At 49.1% G+C, this 20679-nt stretch overlaps 1 protein-coding gene across 1 annotated transcript in view; it reads left to right on the forward strand.

Moving 5' to 3' along the window:
* The window catches only part of oxr1a (oxidation resistance 1a), a 46213-nt gene that overhangs the window by 8532 nt on the left and 17002 nt on the right, over nucleotides 1–20679 (forward strand). The window contains 7 exon segments of the mRNA XM_049024155.1: nucleotides 1064–1146; nucleotides 9887–9994; nucleotides 11376–11489; nucleotides 17078–17227; nucleotides 18387–18571; nucleotides 19260–19677; nucleotides 19679–19946. Coding sequence (XP_048880112.1) covers nucleotides 1064–1146; nucleotides 9887–9994; nucleotides 11376–11489; nucleotides 17078–17227; nucleotides 18387–18571; nucleotides 19260–19677; nucleotides 19679–19946 — 1326 coding nt within the window.

Below are 20679 nucleotides of genomic sequence, written 5' to 3' on the forward strand. Positions count from 1 at the left end.
AGCTAGAAAAATGCACTCAGCTGCCTATAAATCCTGTACATACATAGTTTTATATTACAGTTTTCAGTATTTTACATATTTACATATTATAGTTTATAGTACATGTATTAGTTTTTGACCTGCATTTGTGCAATTCCATAGAAACACTCTTTATTTGCTTTGTTCCAGTAAGTTCCAGAGGCTCGCACATATTGGGATTGTAGATCGAGCATTAACAGGAGTTCATCCTGGTTAGGTTCATCCTGGAACAGGAGATCGCCTGGGTAGACGTATGGATATCCTGGTACTGTAGATCTTGAAGGACAAGCGTAAGTGAGAAGGCATGTCAGAATTTTTGTGGGCACACGGTCGCTTGGATGTTCGGCCATATTGCCTGCTGTGCCTCAGATTCGATTTGCTTAACAAACCACAGTTAGTACAGAAGTGCACGCTCACGAACCATTTTCCCTATGCCTGAAGGTTTGTTTTTCTTCGTCATTTGCAAAAGGATATAGACTGTCAGACTCAAGTGGAAAGCCTCTTAGCATTCAGTAGCACGTCCAGTAGCATTTTTAGGTCCATGTGGATGTGGTGACCAAGTGTCTGCTCCATTGGATTCCTGGGCCTGATACTGGCCGTCAGTGGCCCTCCACCGCTTATCTCCCTGGGGGGGTCCTTCTCTGGTCCGCGATGCTGCCAGGAGCTTGGGGGGGGGAGGGGCGGAAGGAGGTATCGCGGGGAAAAAAAATCCTCAGTGCTTGTCAGCGTGAGACTTGGAAGGGATAGAGACAGAGAGAGAGAGACACAGAGAGAGAGAGACACACACACAGAGGGAGGGAGTGAGAGAGAGGGGGAGAGCGAGCGTGAGAGAGAGAGAGAGAGGAGGAGAGCGAGCGTGAGAGAGAGAGAGGCTCCGGTGGCTGGGCGGCGGGCTGGCTGGATCCCTCGCTCGCTCGCTCGCTCGCTCGTGCCTCTTTCCTGACGGATGAGGCGTCTGCCCACAATACCGGTGATCGGCAGCGTGTGACAGGCTGGCCAGAGAGGACCATGAACGTGATGCACGCCTCCCCTCGCTTGCTTTCAGATACCGGGCAGAAGAAGACTCCAGAGAAGAAGGATGTGCGGCGCATGTCGTTCCAGCGACCCAAGGGGACCGTGGAGTATTCCGTAAGTGGCTGGCCGCCGTGCCCACGGGATTGCGTGCGGGAATGCGCCCGGGACCCGCCACACATGCACACGTGCGCCGCGCTCACCTGCACGCCCAGGCCCCCTCCCCCCACCCGGCGCCGTTAGCGTGTCAGCGTGCGGGAGAGCAGGTACCCCAGCGTGCTTTCGGTCTCCCCCGGTGGCATTTCCCAGTAACCCACCCCCCCAGAACGCATTCCAGCACTGCGCGCACCAGTGACCTTCGGAGCACGTTGTCGCCTGTATCGATCGCAGCTAGCGCGCAGCCCCCCCATTCGTCCCCCACCCCTCTCGCGCCCCGACCGGCGCCGAGCCCCGTTTTCCGCCTGGCCGCGTTCTTCAAATGACCCTGAGCTCCAGCTGCCGCTGAGGGCCGCCGGGAGGGAGCAGCGGCGCCCCCTGCACCCCGCTGGTAGATCTGCTTCGGGCTCGGTGGCAGCCGCTTGCAAGTATCTAGGTCATTTGTGCGTTTATTTATGTTTTGCTGCCCTCCCCCTGATTACCCAGCCTGCCTGCCTGTCTCTTTCTGATCTTTCTGTGCTGTCTTTTTTGTATTTTTGTCATTTTATTTTTATTTCGTCTCAGAGCCTGGTGCCCCCTCCTGCCCGGACAGGTGTCGTTCCAATCCTCCCTCGTCTTCAGGATGGGTGTCATTCTAACACCCCCCGCCCATGCCTGACAGGGAGATCGCTGTTATCGATGGCAATTGGCCAGTTGGTGGCAGGGTGAGGGATGAGGGGCAGTGTGTCACTGGGAAGGGATGGGTACGGATATTGGCCCCACCTGCCATGCGAGCGGCTCTCTCTCTGTTTCGCGGTGGATGGGGGGTGTTGAAGCGGGGGGGTGGGGGGGGGGGCAGTGTTTGGTCTAGAAGACAACAAAGAGGACATGTGAACGGCAATAGCTGGGTCAAGTTGCTTGGACGTGCCCATCCCACCTCGGGGGGTGGGGGGGGGCGTATTAAAGTCACCCAGCAGATTGTCACTGTAGCCTGATTCCATTCTTTGGTCTCTCCCATTTAAGTATCTGCCTTATCGTGCTCCCCGATTTTGCCAAGGGTAGGGTCATGTTCCCTGTGTATTCTGGCTGTGCCACTTCAGCGGGCCTTCTCCCCAGGAAAGGAAATGCGACGACTTTTATTTGCAGAAAAGCAGCATGTGAAAGAGTTTGCGGCGAGGGCAGCCTTTCAACAGGCCATCCTGATAGGCTGCCGCGTTGAGTCTGAGCCTGTCGCTGGCTCAGCCGAACCCCAGCCACAGAAAGGAACGCTGGCTCACAGACACACTGCTGCCCAGTGTCTCCAGCCTGAGCCAGGAGTTCAAGGCTCTGAATTTATTGCAGGTCACTTTCACAACAGTTTAGTTTGCACTTTTCTTACAGAGGAATAACAGGTTTCTGGCGGGTGGGGCTTTTTTCAGTCCTTTTGGGGTCACGCTCAGGGTTTTCGCTGCAGTACCTCTGGCCTCCTCAGACATCTCGCTGGTGCCTTTCCTGAAGACGACTTCTTCCGTACAGAGCCCAGTGCAGAATGTTCCGGATGCACCAAAGATTGCAACTTTTTTCCCGAATGATTCACTGAATTACGTGATTTCCTCATCCGCGAGGGCCCAGGGGCGGAGCGGGTGGTGTTTACGTCGCGAGATGTTGCTGCAATTAACGCTGTCAGAGCCTGGATAGCTGTCAAGCAGCAGGCCCGTTTAAAGAGCCCAGGATTCGCATATCGCCGCTTTCACGGTTTTATAATCAAAGGTTTACCTACAGACATTGTCTTCCTTTGTGGTTCTGAGGGTGAAGACCATTGCGATGATATTTAACGCAAAGGATCCATGGAAGATTCCAGATAATCAAACCCCGCTTACTTCAGGGATGTCTGAGCTGATACACACGCAGGCATTGTGGGATGGCGACGAGCTTTCGAGTATTCAGTCGTTGGCATGTACAGGTCGATCGATATATATCATATCGCATATCACGTGACCTCAGCACACATCTCGCGTCCCGTTACAGCCGGGCAAACCATGCTGGCATGGCGCCAGGAGACGGGAAAGGTGGTAAACACATCGCCAGGAGTGAGTGCAGCGACGGGGACCCTTGGGAACATCCCGTTTCGATGCCGGAGAGGGCGGTTACCACGTTTTTCTGCCGGCTGAGGTGGGCTGGGCATGTGGGAGTGTGGAGCAGGTGAAGAAGGAAGCGGAGGAGCAGTCATTTACAAAAGCAGGGAAAAAAACAAAGAACAGGTGTAAAAAATAGCAAGGCAGAACGGCGGAGTGAATCATTCGCATGTGACACTCCTGGGCTTCGCAGACGGAAATAAAACGAACGCCACTTGACCTCCCCCCAAACAGAAGCCAGCGAGCACTAAGGGCAGGGGGGGGGCTGTAGCTAGTTGCCTGTCACGTTCCTCTGGACGGATACAACTCTCAGCTCTTTAGCACCATTTAGTGGGAATATTTCTGGGCTGCTGCGTGAAGTAGCGTCCCAAGCGAACATCCTTCTACAGGAGCCTTACCGTGAGTGGAAGGTTAGAACACTCGCTTTGTGAAGTGCATATATATCAGGGCTATTTCAGTCACTGTCCTGGTCCTGGTCCTGGCTCTGCTGATTTCCCAGCCTCCCTTCACCTGTGAGCCAGGTGTGAAGCCTCTGGCCAATCAGAATCAGTAATTATGAAACTGACTAGCTGGGAGAACTGAAAATAAAGCCTAGATTTGGAATCGAGGTCCAATCGAGTTGAAGAGCCCTGGTCTATATTAAGCAAAGTGAATATAAATGACTTCTGGGGGGATTGTTTTTGTATAACATTATTTACTGGTTGGAATCCAAATTAGATTAATCCCCCCCCCCCCCCATCAGAGAAGTGTGCAGTGGTCTGGTCTGCTCTCTCTCTCACTCTCAAACCAATCAGCACAGTCAGCACTTAAGTGTGTGACCCACTGGGGGACTGGGTCATTTGTTATTTCACCTGGGATTGGATGTTGTTTGATGGGGCTGCACCGACGTGCTGGAATGACCCTGCTGGGGGGGGGCGGGCAGGCAGGCAGTATCCCACCACCTTCACCCCCAGCTGAAGTCCTACTCCTCATGACATCGACGCTCAAACATGTTGTGAGCATGCTGTAGTGTTCGTTACTACATTCAGCACTGCACCTGTGCAGTCACACTGATGCAGTGTCTCTGTGTTTCTCATGTGTTTGTTTACATTTGCATTTCCCTTAATTTGCTGCTTTGGCTTTGGCCTGAGCAGGAAGTCGTCTGCCAGTGCCTGAACGTTAGGAGCTGTCAGTCTCCCTCAGAGTCGTTCCATAGATGGATCGCCAAGGCAGCACACCTTCCAACATGGCGGTGTGGTCCGCTCGTAGCGACTGCGGCTTTGACGCGTCCTGCCCTCCCCCGGTGCTGTAATGTCACCTCTATTGGGAGTGACTGTTCTAAAATTAGGGCTTTAAGGGATCGACAGCGCAGTCAAAGCAGCGCGTGTCGTCGGGGAGGCTGCGGCGGGGTTACCATGGTAACTGCCATGCCAAAGCCCCGTTTCAGTGCTTTGGCAGTGAGCCTCCAGAGCGGCGCATTCTTCATACCTCATGTCATGGGGCGAAACAAGCCACTTCCGAGACGATGGCGGTCAGTACAGTGTGGCAGTCGTCGTCTGCTCCGGTTACGCATAAGAAGCCCTGTTTTGATATACATTCATGTGTATTTTTTGCCTATTGACATATAAACTAGGAGCCTTTCTGAAAGATACCACTGTCGGTTCCTCGATGTTGAACTCTGTAGAAGTTCAGCCTTGCCGTCCGAGATGCCTGCAGGTCACTGTCTCAAAGTCACCTCTCAGACGGACCTCCAGAACGAAGAAACTGCCTTTGCTCTTCCTGAGACAGATGCTCTTGATCACCCTAAACCTGGTGTTTGGTCACTCCGGCGTGGAGTATAAGAATCGCATCAATGCAACTTTCTGCAGGCCAATCCCCGTTTATGAAAACCATTCTCTTCTGGAACTTCTACAATTTTATATTTCAATTAGTCGTACAAGATTCAGTCAATATTGGAATTTATTGGCTGGTTGTGATTATTGGGGGGGTTACAACCCCCCATCCCACTCACAATTTATGATCATGGCCTCATAAACACACATATAACTTGTAGATGTAGCCTGTTAGTTTAATTAGCATGGGGTTACCTGTCGTCATTTTGCGTGACAATGAGGGTCCTAAACTTTTGGCACTCGGCTCTAATTCGAGCAGTTTGCTGATATGTGTTGGGGGTGGGGGGACGCTGCAGTGAAAGCAAATATACACTCACCCGCCACTTTATTAGGTACACCTTGCTAGTACCGGGTTGGACCCCCTTTTGCCTTCAGAACTGCCTTAATCCTTCATCGCATAGATTCAACAAGGTACTGGAAACATTCCTCAGAGATATTGGTCCATATTGATATGATAGCATCACGCAGTTACTGCAGATTTGTCGGCTGCACATCCATGATGCGAATCTCCCGTTCCATCACATCCCAAAGGTGCTCTATTGGATTGAGATCTGGGGACTGTGGAGGCCATTTCAGTACAGTGAACTCATTGTCATGTTCAAGAAACCAGTCTGAGATGATTCGAGCTTTATGACATGGTGCATTATCCTGCTGGAAGTAGCCATCAGAAGATGGGTACACTGTGGTCATAAAGGGATGGACATGGTCAGCAACAATAGGTAGGCTGTGGCGTTGCAACGATGATCAATGAGTAGTAAGGGGCCCAAAGTGTGCCAATCAAATGTCCCCCACACCATTACACCACCTCCACCAGCCTGAACCGTTGATACAAGGCAGGATGGATCCATGCTTTCATGCTGTTGACGCCAAATTCTGACCCTACCATCCGAATGTCGCAGCAAAAATCAAGACTCATCAGACCAGGCAACATTTTTCCAATCTTCAATTGTCCAATTTCGGTGAGCCTGTGCGAATTGTAGCCTCGGTTTCCTGTTCTTTGCTGACAGGAGTGGCACCCGGTGTGGTCTTCTGCTGCTGTAGCCCATCTGCCTCAAGGTTCGACGTGTTGTGCGTTCGGAGATGCTCTTCTGCATACCTTGGTTGTAATGAGTGGTTATTTGAGTTACTGTTGCCTTTCTATCAACTCGAACCACTCTGGCCATTCTCCTCTGACCTCTGGCATCAACAAGGCATTTTCGCCCACAGAACTGCCGCTCACTGGATGTTTGCCCTTATTCGGACCATTCTCTGTAAACCCTAGAGATGGTTGAGCGTGACAATCCCAGAAGATCAGAAGTTTCTGCAATACTCAGACCAGCCCATCTGGCACCAACAACCCTACCACGTTCAAAATCACTTAAATCACCTTTCTTCCCCATTCTGAAGCTCGGTTTGAACTGCAGCGGTTCGTCTTGACCATGTCAACATGCCTAAATGCATTGAGTTGCCACCATGTGATTGGCTGGTCAGTAATTTGCATCAACAAGCAGTTGGACAGGTGTGCCTAATAAAGTGGCCGGTGAGTGTACACTCTGGTCTCTAATAAAAGTTTTGTTTTTTCTTTGATGAAACCTACATTTGTCCCTTCTCTCATGCCAAGGCCACCCTGCAATTCAAGGCCTTTTGTCCCTGTTGGCACAACAGCCCGGTCACTCTTATCAGGTTGCTTCACGTTGCGCTGATAGACGAAGGCCATGGCAAGTCTAACAACCTTTATCGTGTCTTTACAGAAATAAAAACAGTCAAGTCTAGTTGTATGAGATCCAAACGCCTCAACAGAGTCACGTTAGGGAAGACGGCACGGTTGTAACCACCGAGCTGGATGAACACCACAACTGGCTAATAGATATCTTGTAAGGACCCGCCTGCTGACGCGACAGTTCAGGCACACGCACATCTTGCTGTCCTCAAATGTGCCTGATTAGAATTGTATTAGTAATTACCATGGAGATTGGTGTGGAAAGGAAAATTGGGGGGGGGGGGGGGAGCAAACAGTTTCTTAGAAGAATGAGGGAAATTTATTTAAACGCACTGTGATTTTATTAAAGAAACCATTTCAGTAGCAACAGGCTCCCCTTCTCCAACATGAAAACACTCCCCAAGAGTCTTCGCAGTCTTTCATGATAACTCTTGCGGTCAATTATCATATGAAACAGAGTCATTATATGCATTGTATGGTTTACATAACAGCGAGCCACTTAGAATATATGCAAAGTTAGTTCTTTAATATGATTACGTCTCGTGTAGCTATGTAAATTGGCATTGAATGTAGACAATCTTTAATGAGCATTTAAGCATTTTGAAGGTAGTGCGATTTTATTTATAAAAATGTTAACTTACAGAGCGGGTGACTGCTCTCTTTGCGGGAATATAATTGAATGCATCTGAAATTACATTAATTACCCATAAAACAAACATAGTCATACAGTTTTGAGCATGTTGCTGAAATAACGGAGGTTAGCGGGAGGCGCAGGTCTGCAGTAAAGGGAGCCTTTTGCTTGAGGACTGTATGTCAGGAGAGACACTCGGGTATCCAGGTCGAAACCCTAGTAACCACAATCACTATTTTTTTGTACTTGGAAAAAAAATGTGTGGAAGGTGTTTCAAAGAAAACACAGTTCAATAGCTGTTAACTGACACTTACATATAAAGTAAAAACATATATATGTAAGTGGGGGTGGTGAGTGGCTCAGGGGGCTGGGGCTGTGATCACAAGATCACGTGGATCTTGGGGCTCCAGGGTCACTGCACATCAGCTGACCCTACACTGTGACCCACCTCCCCCCCAAGCTATGGAGAGCAAGATTACAGAAGAATTCCAATGTACTTCTGCAAATGGCAAAAAAAAGGATTTAATCTTAAAAATCATAAAGCAATTGTTGTTATATAATTTAGAAAAACATCTGCTGTTGCTCAAAAAGAGAAGGTGTGACTGTACAGTGTTTGAAAACCTACGTCAGGTGACCATCAGGTGACCATTTCTTAATGGATGTGTAAAAAATGACTCCTCCCATCCCGGCAACCCCTCCTGTTCTCCTTGTTGCTGGATTCACATGGCCTATGGAGGGCATCCATCATGCCAATCGGAGGCAGGTTACCGCGACGACTGGCAGGGCAGGGGGTTAATACAGCATACTGGCTTTTCCCGTCTAGTGCATCGAGCTATTACACCTCTTTGTATTATGGCTTTCTGCTGTATATTTACATGGTCTAGCTCAGCTTTATTTGCAGCCGCGAGCCAGACGTACTGAAATAAAACTGGAGATGCATGAGCCTTAGCTTTTCGTTTACATAGTAGCAATTTTCTGTACAATAATAATTATTATTTTCATGTATTTATTTATTTGTTTGTTTGTTTATACCTACAATGGTTACTGAGCGCCCCTGTAGGATCCGGCCGTCAATAAATCATTGATTATATTAAAGAAAAACTAAAATCACATTTGTGTTTTCTTATGTTTTTCATCAAAAACGTCCCAGTGCATGTTGCTGTTAAAATGTTCACATATTCCAACAGCTCTAGTAAGATTTGTGAAGTGTTGTAATCTGAATAGTGTTGTTCGGTTGTGGTAGTTGAAAGAAACACCAAGTATAGTGAATAAGGGAGAAGGTTTGACCTATGAAGAGAACGGTGGCTTTTCAAAATGTGGACAGTTGTTAGGGGTTGATTTTGTACTTTATGTTTGTTGTAGGGCAGACACCATAAATATGTTTACCAACCTTCACATTGCTGTCATTTGTTTTGTCCTCGGTCCGCATCCAGCTGTCCCCTGGGATGGATGCCGGCGTTTTCCGGAAGCCAGCTTGCCGTCGTGTCTGGTCGTCCTCACGGGGGACAGCGATGTTTTGGCCAGGCGTCGCCGCCCTGCCTGACCCCCAGCCGCGTGCTGCTCTGTCCCACGTGACTGTCTGTGGGTCTGAGCTCATGCACAGATATTCTGGTGACTGTCCACAGTGTAAACAAGAGGAATTTCACCTGCGGACCGATAAATGTCGCCTCAGCTTGTGTGCTTTCAGAAATTTCCTTCACTACGGACTGTATGTAAATCGTGTCAGACGCCTGGCTACTGTGGCCTGCTGGGCTATTTTGACCAGTAAATTGTCCCTATTGAGCGAAATGTTTGTTTTTGTTTACATTTCGATGCGTCTGTGACAGTTACTTATTAAGCCCACCGGGTTCCTCCCAGCAGTTTGACGTCCGTTATCATAACCTGCTGGTCAAACTGCTTTGAGTTACGTGAAGACAGCGTGTTTGCATTCTAAACAGCATCAGAGATCTGCTGCCTTTTAAGTCGCTTCAATCTTCTCAAACAGCTGAGAAAAAGGCTTTTCTTGGAACTGCCCGTGTGTCCCAGTCGTTGTACGATTGCAGAATCTCTCTACGCTACTTTATGCAAAATTAATGTAACGTGACATCGATGTCCCAAAATCACACATGGTGAGACAGCCTCTGTGGGGTGAGTACTGTTAGCCAGGGTAAGAATAATAGATTTTGCCCTTTTCCTGATGGGAAACTATTAGCATGTGACAGGTGTAGATTACCAGCTGGAACATGGAGGTACTTCAGCGGTCAGCCTTTATTCAACCCTAATAATACTGAACCGAGGCCCGTGACACATTCTTAATAGACAACAATGACCGACCAAACTGCTCTTAATCCTTCTCAGGAGGTGATTCTTACTAACGACGTCGGTTTGAGGGCTTGACGTCCTGACAGTGTTTCTCCGTCTCTTTCAGGTGGAGTCCCGGGACACATTGAACAGTATTGCACTGAAGTTCGACACCACGCCCAATGAGCTGGTCCAGCTGAACAAGCTCTTCTCCAGAGCAGTTGTGCCTGGCCAGGTGACAACTTCGCGACATCACTTCCTGTCTGCCTGTCCCCAGTTCACTCATTTATATTTTTAACTTGATTAAACTTGTATTGACCTGCTGAGATTTTTAGCTAAATTAATATAAATGCAATTTAAATAAAAAGAAAAAAATCTGAAATCAAGATATGGAGAACAAATGCATAAATACAGAAATACTCTTCTTTAAATGAGCTCTTCTGCAACTGAACTGACCCTGATTTAGATAAACTTGGAATGTTGTGTGACAAGGAAAAATTTAAGAAACAAGCAGTAAACGGCAGTCGCACCGTAACATTCTGTACTGACAGGACTGAGCCGGCGCCGGCCAGCATCTGCTGTATCTGTCAGGGCTGCAGGAAACAAAATTATACCTTTGGCTATTTTTAAAAGAATCCATTCTCACTGGGGGGGGGGGAGGCAAAGGGAGTGTGAATATTTTAATATCAGTAATGGTGTGAGTCCCAAAAAGAGCATTTTTGACTCTGTTTGTTATCTTATTCTGTATTTATAGATTCCCTTTTTCAAAGAGTTATGCAACTGAACGTCGGTGCATCTTAAATACACGGGAAAAAATATCCTGAAACACCGAAGGTGGCGGAGCTTGTGGGGCTGGGGGGGGCAGTGCGGCAGTGCGGATCGTCCCCAAAACGGGTGACGTCAGTGCTTCCGGGCGTGGCACTTCTGCGGGGGTTTAAAGATGCCAGCCACTCTCAGCCTTAAGCCAGCTGCTCGAAGCCCGAGGGGGGGGCTCGGCTGACTGGCACAACACCCGGTTTGAAATTTATTGTTGTTCATTCTGAAGTCCCATAAAACAGACTGTTCCATATGTACAGTAAGACCTCTCGGAAGATCACTGTCTGATCAGTGTTTCACTTTAATGCAGTAAATAAACCTTAATGTCATGTAACTCCTCAAGCACATGAAATGTAACACAGAACAATGTTTAATGGGTCACTGTCCATTCGGCTTTGACAACGGAAAGGCTGTTTTTTTTAATGGACTGGAGACAGGCACTGCAAATCAGGTTTGCTAAGCAAAGAGCGTTCTGCTAATATGTGGCATTTGTCCAAAACCACAAATGGCAATATTTTCACCCAGATGAAGTGGTCATATCCAGTAGCTGTTTAGTAACATTATAAGATGTTATGTAAGTTATGTGATTATATACGTGCCTTATAAGTTCTCCTTATGCCTGAGTGCCGCATGTGCGATTGTGCGCACACGTCCGTGTGTGTTTGTCCACGTGCTTCTGTCTGCTTCTGTTGTCGTGCTTCTCGTGTGTGAGTGTGAGTGTGAGTGTATGTCTGCATGTGTACTTGTGCCATTCTGGGGGGGGCACTGTCTCCTTTATAGACTGTCTCTGTTACCCACAGGTTCTCTATGTTCCGGACCCAGAGTATGTGTCCAGCGTGGGGAGCTCCCCCTCCCTCAGTCCCATCAGCCCGATGTCCCCCACCTCGTCTGAGGCCGACCTAGAGAAGGTCACAGTAAGTCCACCCCCCCCCCCCACACACGGTTTACATACCACTGACAGACTACAGTGCTGATACCTGTCATGTCTTCTAGCTGGGATGATAGAGGCAGTGGACACGCTTGCCACCACTCCGGTCATGCAATAGTTGGGACTTCCGAGGTTTGCGGCCCCCTGTTGGCCACAAATAGTCACTACACCAAATATGAAATAAATGCATTCCTTATTTATAAGCTGGATGTGCTGCTAACCAGCTAACTAGTTGCATTCGTCCAACATCTCACTACCTATTGATTTACTGTTTTTGAAATATCTGACAGGGGACCCTGAGGTGGGTGTTTGAATGGGGCCCAGTCAGTGTAAACCCCGCGTCGCTGTGTTGATATATCCACAGTCTATTTTTGTAGCACAGACTCTGAGAGTAAATTGTGGTTTATTAATGATCAGGGTCCATAATCTCCCAGCATTTAGCTTCTGTGTTCGTGATCGGTCTTCATTAGCTGCTATGCTGCAGGGACGCATCGGGGTTATCCTGTGTTCTGTCACCGACGCAGACAAAATGGTTGCGATGACGGGTGTTCCTGCTTCCTCTGCAGCAAAATGACACATTTCACACGTCCGCTGCGTGCGTCAGCTTCCAAGTACGAGGCTTTAAACATAGAGTCGTCGGGACAAAGCGGAGAGCCGCTTCCGAAGCATCCTGCCAAATGTGCTTTTACTGCCAAATCATCTTCTCCACGCAAACAGTATGTTTCTCTCTAAAGGACATCCCTACATATTTTCCTCTCTAAAATTTTCGCAATTATTTAAAAGAATTGTCTTTGACAGTTAATGTTTTTAGCCTTGGTGGCTAGCAGTCCTGGCCCTTTGCACAGCTGTGTAGCTCATTAGCTATTCAGGTTTTGTTCCTTGTCCGAATGTGTAACAGCAGGGCTCCTGCTCAGATCGAAGTCAGTAACTTTCACTTATGTCCTTAACTGTTATGCCCCCTGCTGGCCTTTTATTATTTGCGTTCCGAGTTGTTATATTTTAGTTGAAGGTGGCTGCTCGGTGCGTAGCACCTTCGCTTCACACCTCCAGGGTTCGAGTTATGCACCTGCTCTGTATGACGGCCGCCGCGGCTCCCCGAGTTTTGTGGATCTCCTCCCGTGGTTATGAGTTTTTCCCGAGCTGCCCATCCCATCCAGGCGGTGTCCTGCCTCCATCTCTCTATTTCCTGGGATAGGCTTCAGGCTCACCCTGAACTGGTACCGGATCAGGGAAGTGATGATGGATGCTGGACCCGAAATCTTGCATATTAGTTTTTAGTGGTGACTTACGGACAACAGCAGCTGAGCCACAATTCTCCTAATAATGACATAATCTGCTCATCCGTTGCACCACTACCCGCTGATCTCAGATCAGTCGAAGTTTGGAGTGCATTTCTGGCTTGATAACCACATGCCTGCAGGAGCCCATGCGAATTCGGGCCTGGCGTCAAAGGCCCGTCTGTTACGGATCTCCGCGGTGAGCTTGGCATCTCAGAGACGGTGTCGGATCTGAACTCTAATTTCTTCTAGCTCACTCTGCCACCTTCCAATCCCCCCCCCCCTCTGCAAGTAGATAAATAAAAATAAACTTGGTAGCCAAACTAACTGCAAACTCAAAGCTTGCACCCCTTATCTATATAGGTCAGGCCTAAGGGAGTGGGGTTGTATTTTATCTTACTCTATGTGGTGGGGGGGGGGGATTGGAAGGTGGCAGAGTGAGCTAGAAGAAATTAAATTTTTATACAACAAAACATCCAAACTGGTATTTAGGAGACCAGCTGAAAGGCAGTCACACTCCCCAACACCCAGAGAGTTTACTTCCCATTAAAATGGTTCATTCATTAATTTTCCCCCAAACTACACCATGTCTACCAGTACTAGCTGATTCGATGCATTGATGCGCTCACTTTAATCATTTAGAATCTTAAAACAATGAACAAATAATTCAGTGGGTATGAGCTTATATCTGGTAGGTTATGGGTTCAAATCCCATGGCCAGCAAAATAATTATTTCACTGTTGAGCTGATGAGACAAACAGTTAACCCCAGTGGGTCTCTGGGTGCAGAGCTCAATCTCTTCTCACTTGTGTGTTGCTTTGGACACTAATCGCCTTCTGAATAAATGTGAACAATGTCCTGTGGACCCACCTAAACATGCTGTTTGCATCTCTGACATCTTCTATTGGACGTTACTCAGTTTGTGCTATGATAAATTGCTGATTTTAAACCTTAGACCCAGGTACCGATTATATATCACATGTTGTAGCTGGATCTTCATTAATTAGTCGAGCTCTTCTTCAGGGCTGTTTACATACAGCGTTCACTTTTATTTTCTGGCAGAAGATGTTCTCCTAAGCAAATCATAGGTGAGTGCAGATAGCGAGTGCATTAAGTTACAGGAGGAGAGCACTGGCGTAACCTCGCAATCGGTAATGCGACGGCGGGAGGGGTGAGCGCAGCACTACTGCCTGCGCTGGAGGGAAACAGACAGACAGCATTGGCGGAAAGACCACGCTCTGGTCGGGCACACAGCAAGGATTCCTTAGGCCAGTCTTAAAGCTCAGAGGATAATTACCAGTGATGCTACCGTTAATTACTGAATTAGCTAGCTAGTTAATTGTCGGTGCACTCTGGGCATGGGTTTGTTTTTGTGTAATCGGGCTAAATCGGCGCAGGGTGACGTTTTTTAAAGGTGTTCCGTCCAACAGCTGGATGGGGCCGATAGTTCAGTGAGCGCGTTTCTTTTTGGGGGGGCAGGTTTCATGTTTGGCCCCCGACCCTCCAGTATGGCAGCGCCACGCTTTCTGCCATAGGCTTGCTAAAATTAGGGACGGCGGGAGGGTGTCTGAGGTTGGGGGGGGGGGATTGAACATGTGACTGGTCCTGGCAAGCAGGGAGGCGAATGAGAGCATGCGTTTCCGGTCCAGTCCAAGGGCTGCTGAATCTGCCCCCCCCCACACACCCCGTGGCCTCCGGCTCTCTTCTGTGCAGCATTTAAGAGGCTTGTTTGTGGTGTGAAATAGACTGTAAGCGCAAAGACAGCATTAAGATTTCGTTCTTTTTCCTGCACGAGCTGCACAGTTACACCTGTACTACATATTTATGTCCACCAGGTGGACGATTTTTGTATTTTAATTTGAGTCTGGTGTGGTTTAACTAGGTAGGTGAGATTAATGGTAAATAAAAACGACCAGTCTGTGTGTTAATAATTTCCTTAATCTGTCCTTAAGGCTGGAATGAACTGATCTGTACATGTAAGTTCCGTACGAGTTAAACTCGGCACAGTGTAAATATAACGACAGCAATGTGGACTGGCAGAGGTTCTGGGAAAAGCAGACTCCGTCGGTTCCTTCCGGATGGCACGCCCTCCCGGCGCGGACTGCCTGTCCTATTATCCCGTGATCCTCGGCGTGAATCCGGGCGCCCGTCACCTGCCGGGCCGGACCGCTGCCACGTCCTCGGGCCGGCCTTTCCAGCGCCCACCGACAGGAGTGACCAGATGGCCGCCGGTCTGGATGCCAGAGAATCTGCTGAATCCTCCCACTGTGGCTAATGGCCGCCCTCCCCCGCGTGGCCACCGGGCGGAACGTGCGTCTCTCCTTGCCTGGACCTCGTGCGGCCTCACGCCTTCGCCGTCCGTCTCCGGGGGTAGGGTTTCCGGACACCCGCTGGGGTTTGGCCGCCGGCTCCGGCTCTGGGGTCCGCGGGGCACGATTTGTGCGTAAATTCTTACGTAAGACGTAAACACGTTACTGTGTAAATAAGGGCCGGAGGATAAATATGGATGTGTTTTTTTTTTTTTCCCACTCCCACTTTGGCAGACTCTGGATGTCTGAATCTCCCACGACTGCTCATTTGAAATCAGTGAAAGCTATCTGGGAAGACAAAAGGCATTTAAATACAGCCATTCGCAGGGCAGCGTGAAAATAAATCTCTGAGCATTGATTCAGACCGGATTGATCCTTGGTGCAGGCGAGGAACCCATAGAGTTTTATCTCTCTGTCTGGTTTGGTGGTGCTGCTGGGGGGTGAGTCACTCTGGTGGGGCAGCAAGGAGTTTTCCTAGAATTTCATTTAAGACAGAGCTTGAGAAATGAGTGCCTATATTTGCAGACTGACCAAAAATAGACACCCGCGCGAAGATATAGAAACGAATAAAAAGCTGTGCTGACTCGATCACATTGTAATTCCCGACAGATTTCCTGTAGGACAGAAGGGCCGAGAACATCTGGATTAATGCCTCGCAGGTATCGTCGAGGAATCATGGGAAACCCCTCTGTACAGTGTACTCCTCCAGCAGACGGACGCAACTCCCATAAGAGTCTGTGCAGATCCGCTCCGCGCATAATTAGCCGTGGATGAGCATGGCGGCCTCGGTACGAGCTGACGGATCGGCAGATCGGCTCATTAGAGTGTTGTTCTTTGCCAGTGTCTGCTTGCCTGGAGCAGAACGAAAAGGGGCTCAGGAAGGAAGCCTTGTCACAAGCACAGCCCCGCTGCATTCTCCTAAGCAGTGTGTCAGTAGATCCATGAGATAGTGTCAGCGTATTCATGAGTCTGTGTGTGTCTGTGTGTTTATGTGTGTGCCTTACCACACTTGCGGGTGCAGATGAGGGACAGATTATCCAGGCTCGGGTTAGGAGCAGATTATTCAGGCTCGGGTTAGGAGAAGATTATCCAGGCTGGGATTAGGGACAGATTATTCAGGCTCAGGTTAGGAGCAGATTATCCAGGCTTGGGTTAGGGGCAGATTATTCAAGCTCGGGTTAGGAGCAGATTATCCAGGCTGGGATTAGGGACAGATTGTTCAGGCTCAGGTTAGGAGCAGATTATCCAGGCTTGGGTTAGGGGCAGATTATTCAGGCTCGGGTTAGGAGCAGATTTTCCAGGCTGGGATTAGGGACAGATTATTCAGGCTCGGGTTAGGAGCAGATTATCCAGGCTGGGATTAGGGACAGATTATTCTGGCTCATGTTAGGAGCAGATTATCCAGGCTCGGGTTAGAGGCATATTATCCAGGCACAGATCAGCAGCAGATTATCCAGTCCTGCCTTAAAGGCAGATTATCCAGGTTTTGGTTGGACTTTATTCTGATAGACTATTTGATTAAGCAGGCAGGCAGTACGACGTCCCAGAGTGACACCTCATTCCATGGCCACCGATAGTCTGCTCACCGAAGTTGTCCGTGCAGAGAGTGTCTTCAGATCACTCTCCCCTCGACATTTATCCAAATATTCTCTCTGTTCTGCAGCCCAGTGGCTGGACAGAGCCTCGTCACCGCTTTCCTCCCACCAGCCTGTTTCTGTGCGATGGCCTTTCATTTCATGTGCATTTGACCTGGTGTAAGACAAGGACAAACCGCAGAGAAGTCAAACTCCCAGCTATGGTGCTGTAAGAATGAAGTACAAGCTGATACGTCACATTGTGCTTCTCTTTTAAAATGGGTGTAAATTGTCACGTCAGGTGTGAGGAAGAAGAAAACCAAACACTTCCAGAAGGGGGTGTCGGTGCTGCATTCAGCATTTGAACAGCAGCTGACCTGACAGGTTTCTCTCGCTCTCTGCGCTGTGACTTAGGACTCTGATGGGCCCCCCCGGCCGGAAGCCCCGCCTCCCGCCTCCACCGGGCTCCGCCCCACCCGAGTGGTGTCATCCACCTCTGAGGAGGAAGAGGCCCTCACTGAGAAGTTCCTTAAGATCAACTGCAAGTACATCACCGACGGCAAGGCAAGCCCCACGTCTGCTAGACATTCATGCGCACACGGAGGTGCAGTCTCACGCCCACACAGTCACACTCATGCAGACTCACAGGCAGAGTGATACACATCAAGACTCACAATCTCACATACACACAGCTCATGTCAGACAATTTCCCCAGTGAGTCGATCTTCCTGGGGAAGCCATTATCAGCCAATGATCATGATGGTAACAGCACTGAACTCCCAATCAAACACCTGTGCACATTCCGCATAGCCTGCACAGTTTTCGGTGCCGTTTTGAATCATTTTAGCCTGAGCACAAAAGATAAATGTGTACTTAGAATTCTCCCTGTATTAGACAGGGAGAAAGGAAAGGCCCTTAAACGCTGAACTGACAGCCGTCTTCAGCATCAAACCCGTAGACACAAGGTGAGTCAGAAAATACGAAAGTGAGGAACGAGGGTGCCGAAATGGACTGGCGTCAGTGCCTGATCCTGGCTGAGATGGGCTCCAAACCTCACCTGCTATCGATGTTTAGAAGAAAGGGAAAGTTAAATCACACTACAAACACAATGTTCCCTGCTACTGATTCTGTGAGAGGGTTTGAATCCAGCAGTGTTGCATCTGCTCATTGATCACCGGTGGAGCAAACAGCACAAGGCCCTGTGACGCAGCCCCCCCAGTCCCACCACACACTCCACCGTGCTGCTTTTCATGCCGTCCCCAGGTCTGCTGTCTCACACCTTCCCATCTCAGGTTCATGCACAGCACACAAGCCACTCTCAACGTATCTTCCTCTGTATTTTAAACTTCCACTTAAAACGTCCCCATATTCTGTTACTCTGTTTCTTTTCCTCCATCCCTCCATTTTTACACTTCTCCCTTTTCTGTTTTCCTCTGACTCAGGTTCTTCCCTTCATCTATCTCACTCTCACTGTTCTGTATCTCTTCCTCCATCTTTCCATGTTTCCTTTTTCAATTTCTCTGTTTTATCCCTTCATCCCTCGTGCTTCCTCTGTTTTCTTTTCTGTCTTCCTCCACCTTTCCCCCTCTTTCTCTGCTGTTGTCTTTCTGCCTGTCTTTTCTGTCATCTACCTTGGCATTTCCTCCTTCTCTCCTCCTCGCCCCCCGTCTCCTGTCCCCCACTCTCAGATTTGTGTGTGTGTGTGTCCCCATCTTCCTTAAAGGGTACCGTCAGTGGGGTTCTGCTGGTCACTCCCAACAACGTCATGTTCGACCCTCACCGGACGGACCCGTTGGTGCAGGAGCGAGGCTGTGAGGAGTACGGCATCATGTGTCCCCTGGAGGAGATCATGTCGGCCGCTGTGTACCGCGAGATAACCGACAGCAAGATCAGAGAGTCCATCCCTCAGTAAGTGCCTCTTGCCCCTTTGTGCCTCTTTCATACACAAGGTCACCCAGAACTCTGCTTCTCTGTCTGCTTCCTATTACTCTGTCCTGTTTGCAGGCCTTCTTTAGGATGCCTCTCAAAACATTAATGTGACCATTAATAGATGTTCCCTGGGTTCCGTTGCTCCATGTTACAATATTTCGACTTTACGATGGGTATACTAGTTCCCAACTGTAGGCTAGTGTAAGTGTTCTAAGCATGTTTAAGGTAGGCTAGGCTATGATATTTGTTGTACTGTATAAAAATGCATTTTCACCTTACGATATTTTCACCTTACGATGTTTTCACCTTACGATATTTTCACCTTACGTAAGTCCATCGTAACCCAGGGAGTGTCTTTACTCCAGGGTTAACAGTGAGTCTGTTCACCCAACTGCATATTTATTTTTTTGGAAGAGAATAACGATTTTTTTTCAGGAGGTCTGCGCTACCCACTATTATTGTTCTGGGCTTATGAGATGCATTTAAAGAGCATTTTAGATCATTGCCGTTTGCATAACTGAAGTTTTTCAGGGATCTGTGATACCTCTTTTAGAAAGAGATGACCGCAGTGTCCCCCTCAGCTTTGACCTTTGTGGTACAGTCCAGTTTCATTTGATCAATTGCAAATAGCATCTCCTTTTCATTTGAGAATGGTATTTCCCTGTAGGGACTTAGAGCAGTTTTTGGGGAGGGACCCATGTCACCCAAAGAGAATACCACGGAGTCATGCTGACGAACCAGAGACTCGGGGGAGGGACATGGGTAACGACAGCTCCAGCACAGCCCCCCGCAGCACAGAGGAGTCCTTCTCCGAGGACGTCTTCACTGAGTCGGAGCTCTCGCCCATCCGAGAGGAGCTGGTGTCCTCCGATGAACTGCGGCATGACAAGTCGTCAGGTGCCTCTTCCGAGTCCGTACAGACCGTCAGCCAGGTCGACGTTGCCGGAAACCTGGAGACGGTCGCTGACGCCTCCACACCCATGACCCGGCAAGCAGAGGAGCCGATGCTTGTGGCGGAGACAGGTCCGGGGGTGCCAGGCCACGCAGCGTCCTTCCTCCACGGGCTCCAAACATCCCAGCGTGGATGAGATACCGGGGATGCCCGGCCAGGAGGGGAACAAAGCTTACAGCGCCTCGGATGCACAGGGATCCACCGCTGCGGCCTCCCAGCCCTGCGGTCAAGACAGACCTGATGGTGCCAGACTGGCCGGGGAGTCCGGCCAGGACACGGAGGCTGACGTGGAGGAGCTGAGAAAGATGTGGAAGAGTCATACTATGCAACAAACTAAGGAACAGAGGGAGACGGTGCACATGGACGTGATGGGAGCCAAGGAAGGGCAGATGACGCCAGAAGGTAGGGGGCACTGCCTGGTGGTGCTGGGGGTGTAGGGTGGTGGGGGCTGTGAGAATAGAAGTACATAAATGAGGGTGTCAGCATGCAGAAGGAGAAAAACTTTGTTCAGGATTTTTCTAGTATCTGGTTTATTTTTGACACAGGATCCACAGACAAAAAATAAAATCTATGTAATTTCCTCACGACCAGCAGACATTCCCACTCATGCAGTTCTGAATATAGATGTCGAATGCGGGGTACTCGCACTGAGGCTCTTTCCAAGCTTCTCGGCGACTTCATTACCTCGCAACTAATTGCGACAGACTCCCCGAGGATGCGGTAAAGGCATTTAATCCGGGCTCTGGCCCAGAGAGATATGCCGCGATACACACAGGCAGCATTACCTGACACAGCAGAAATCAGCATCATGCTCGTCTTCAGGGTCCCTCTGAGGGTAAAGACTTTGAGTTAACGCCCAAAATCTCGGTGGATTCGGTCCAAACCATTTAGCTTCTTACGTTTAAGTCGGTCGTGATTCACTGAGCTTTTCCTCCCTCCACCTCAGTCGCCGCCGGTTAAACTGGTCCCCAGTGCATTTGGTTTCCTGCTCCAGATCACACAGGTGAGAGTGTCTATCCCCATTGAAGCTCTAAGAACGTCAAATTTAATCTGTACTTAATAAGTTACACCAGGCGACTGAATGGACTTCCATGCTATTTCAGTATCTGGGAAGGAGTAGGCTGTTCTTAGATCT

This window comes from Brienomyrus brachyistius, chromosome 9 (genome assembly GCF_023856365.1).
Source record: "Brienomyrus brachyistius isolate T26 chromosome 9, BBRACH_0.4, whole genome shotgun sequence".
Lineage (NCBI taxonomy): Eukaryota > Metazoa > Chordata > Actinopteri > Osteoglossiformes > Mormyridae > Brienomyrus > Brienomyrus brachyistius.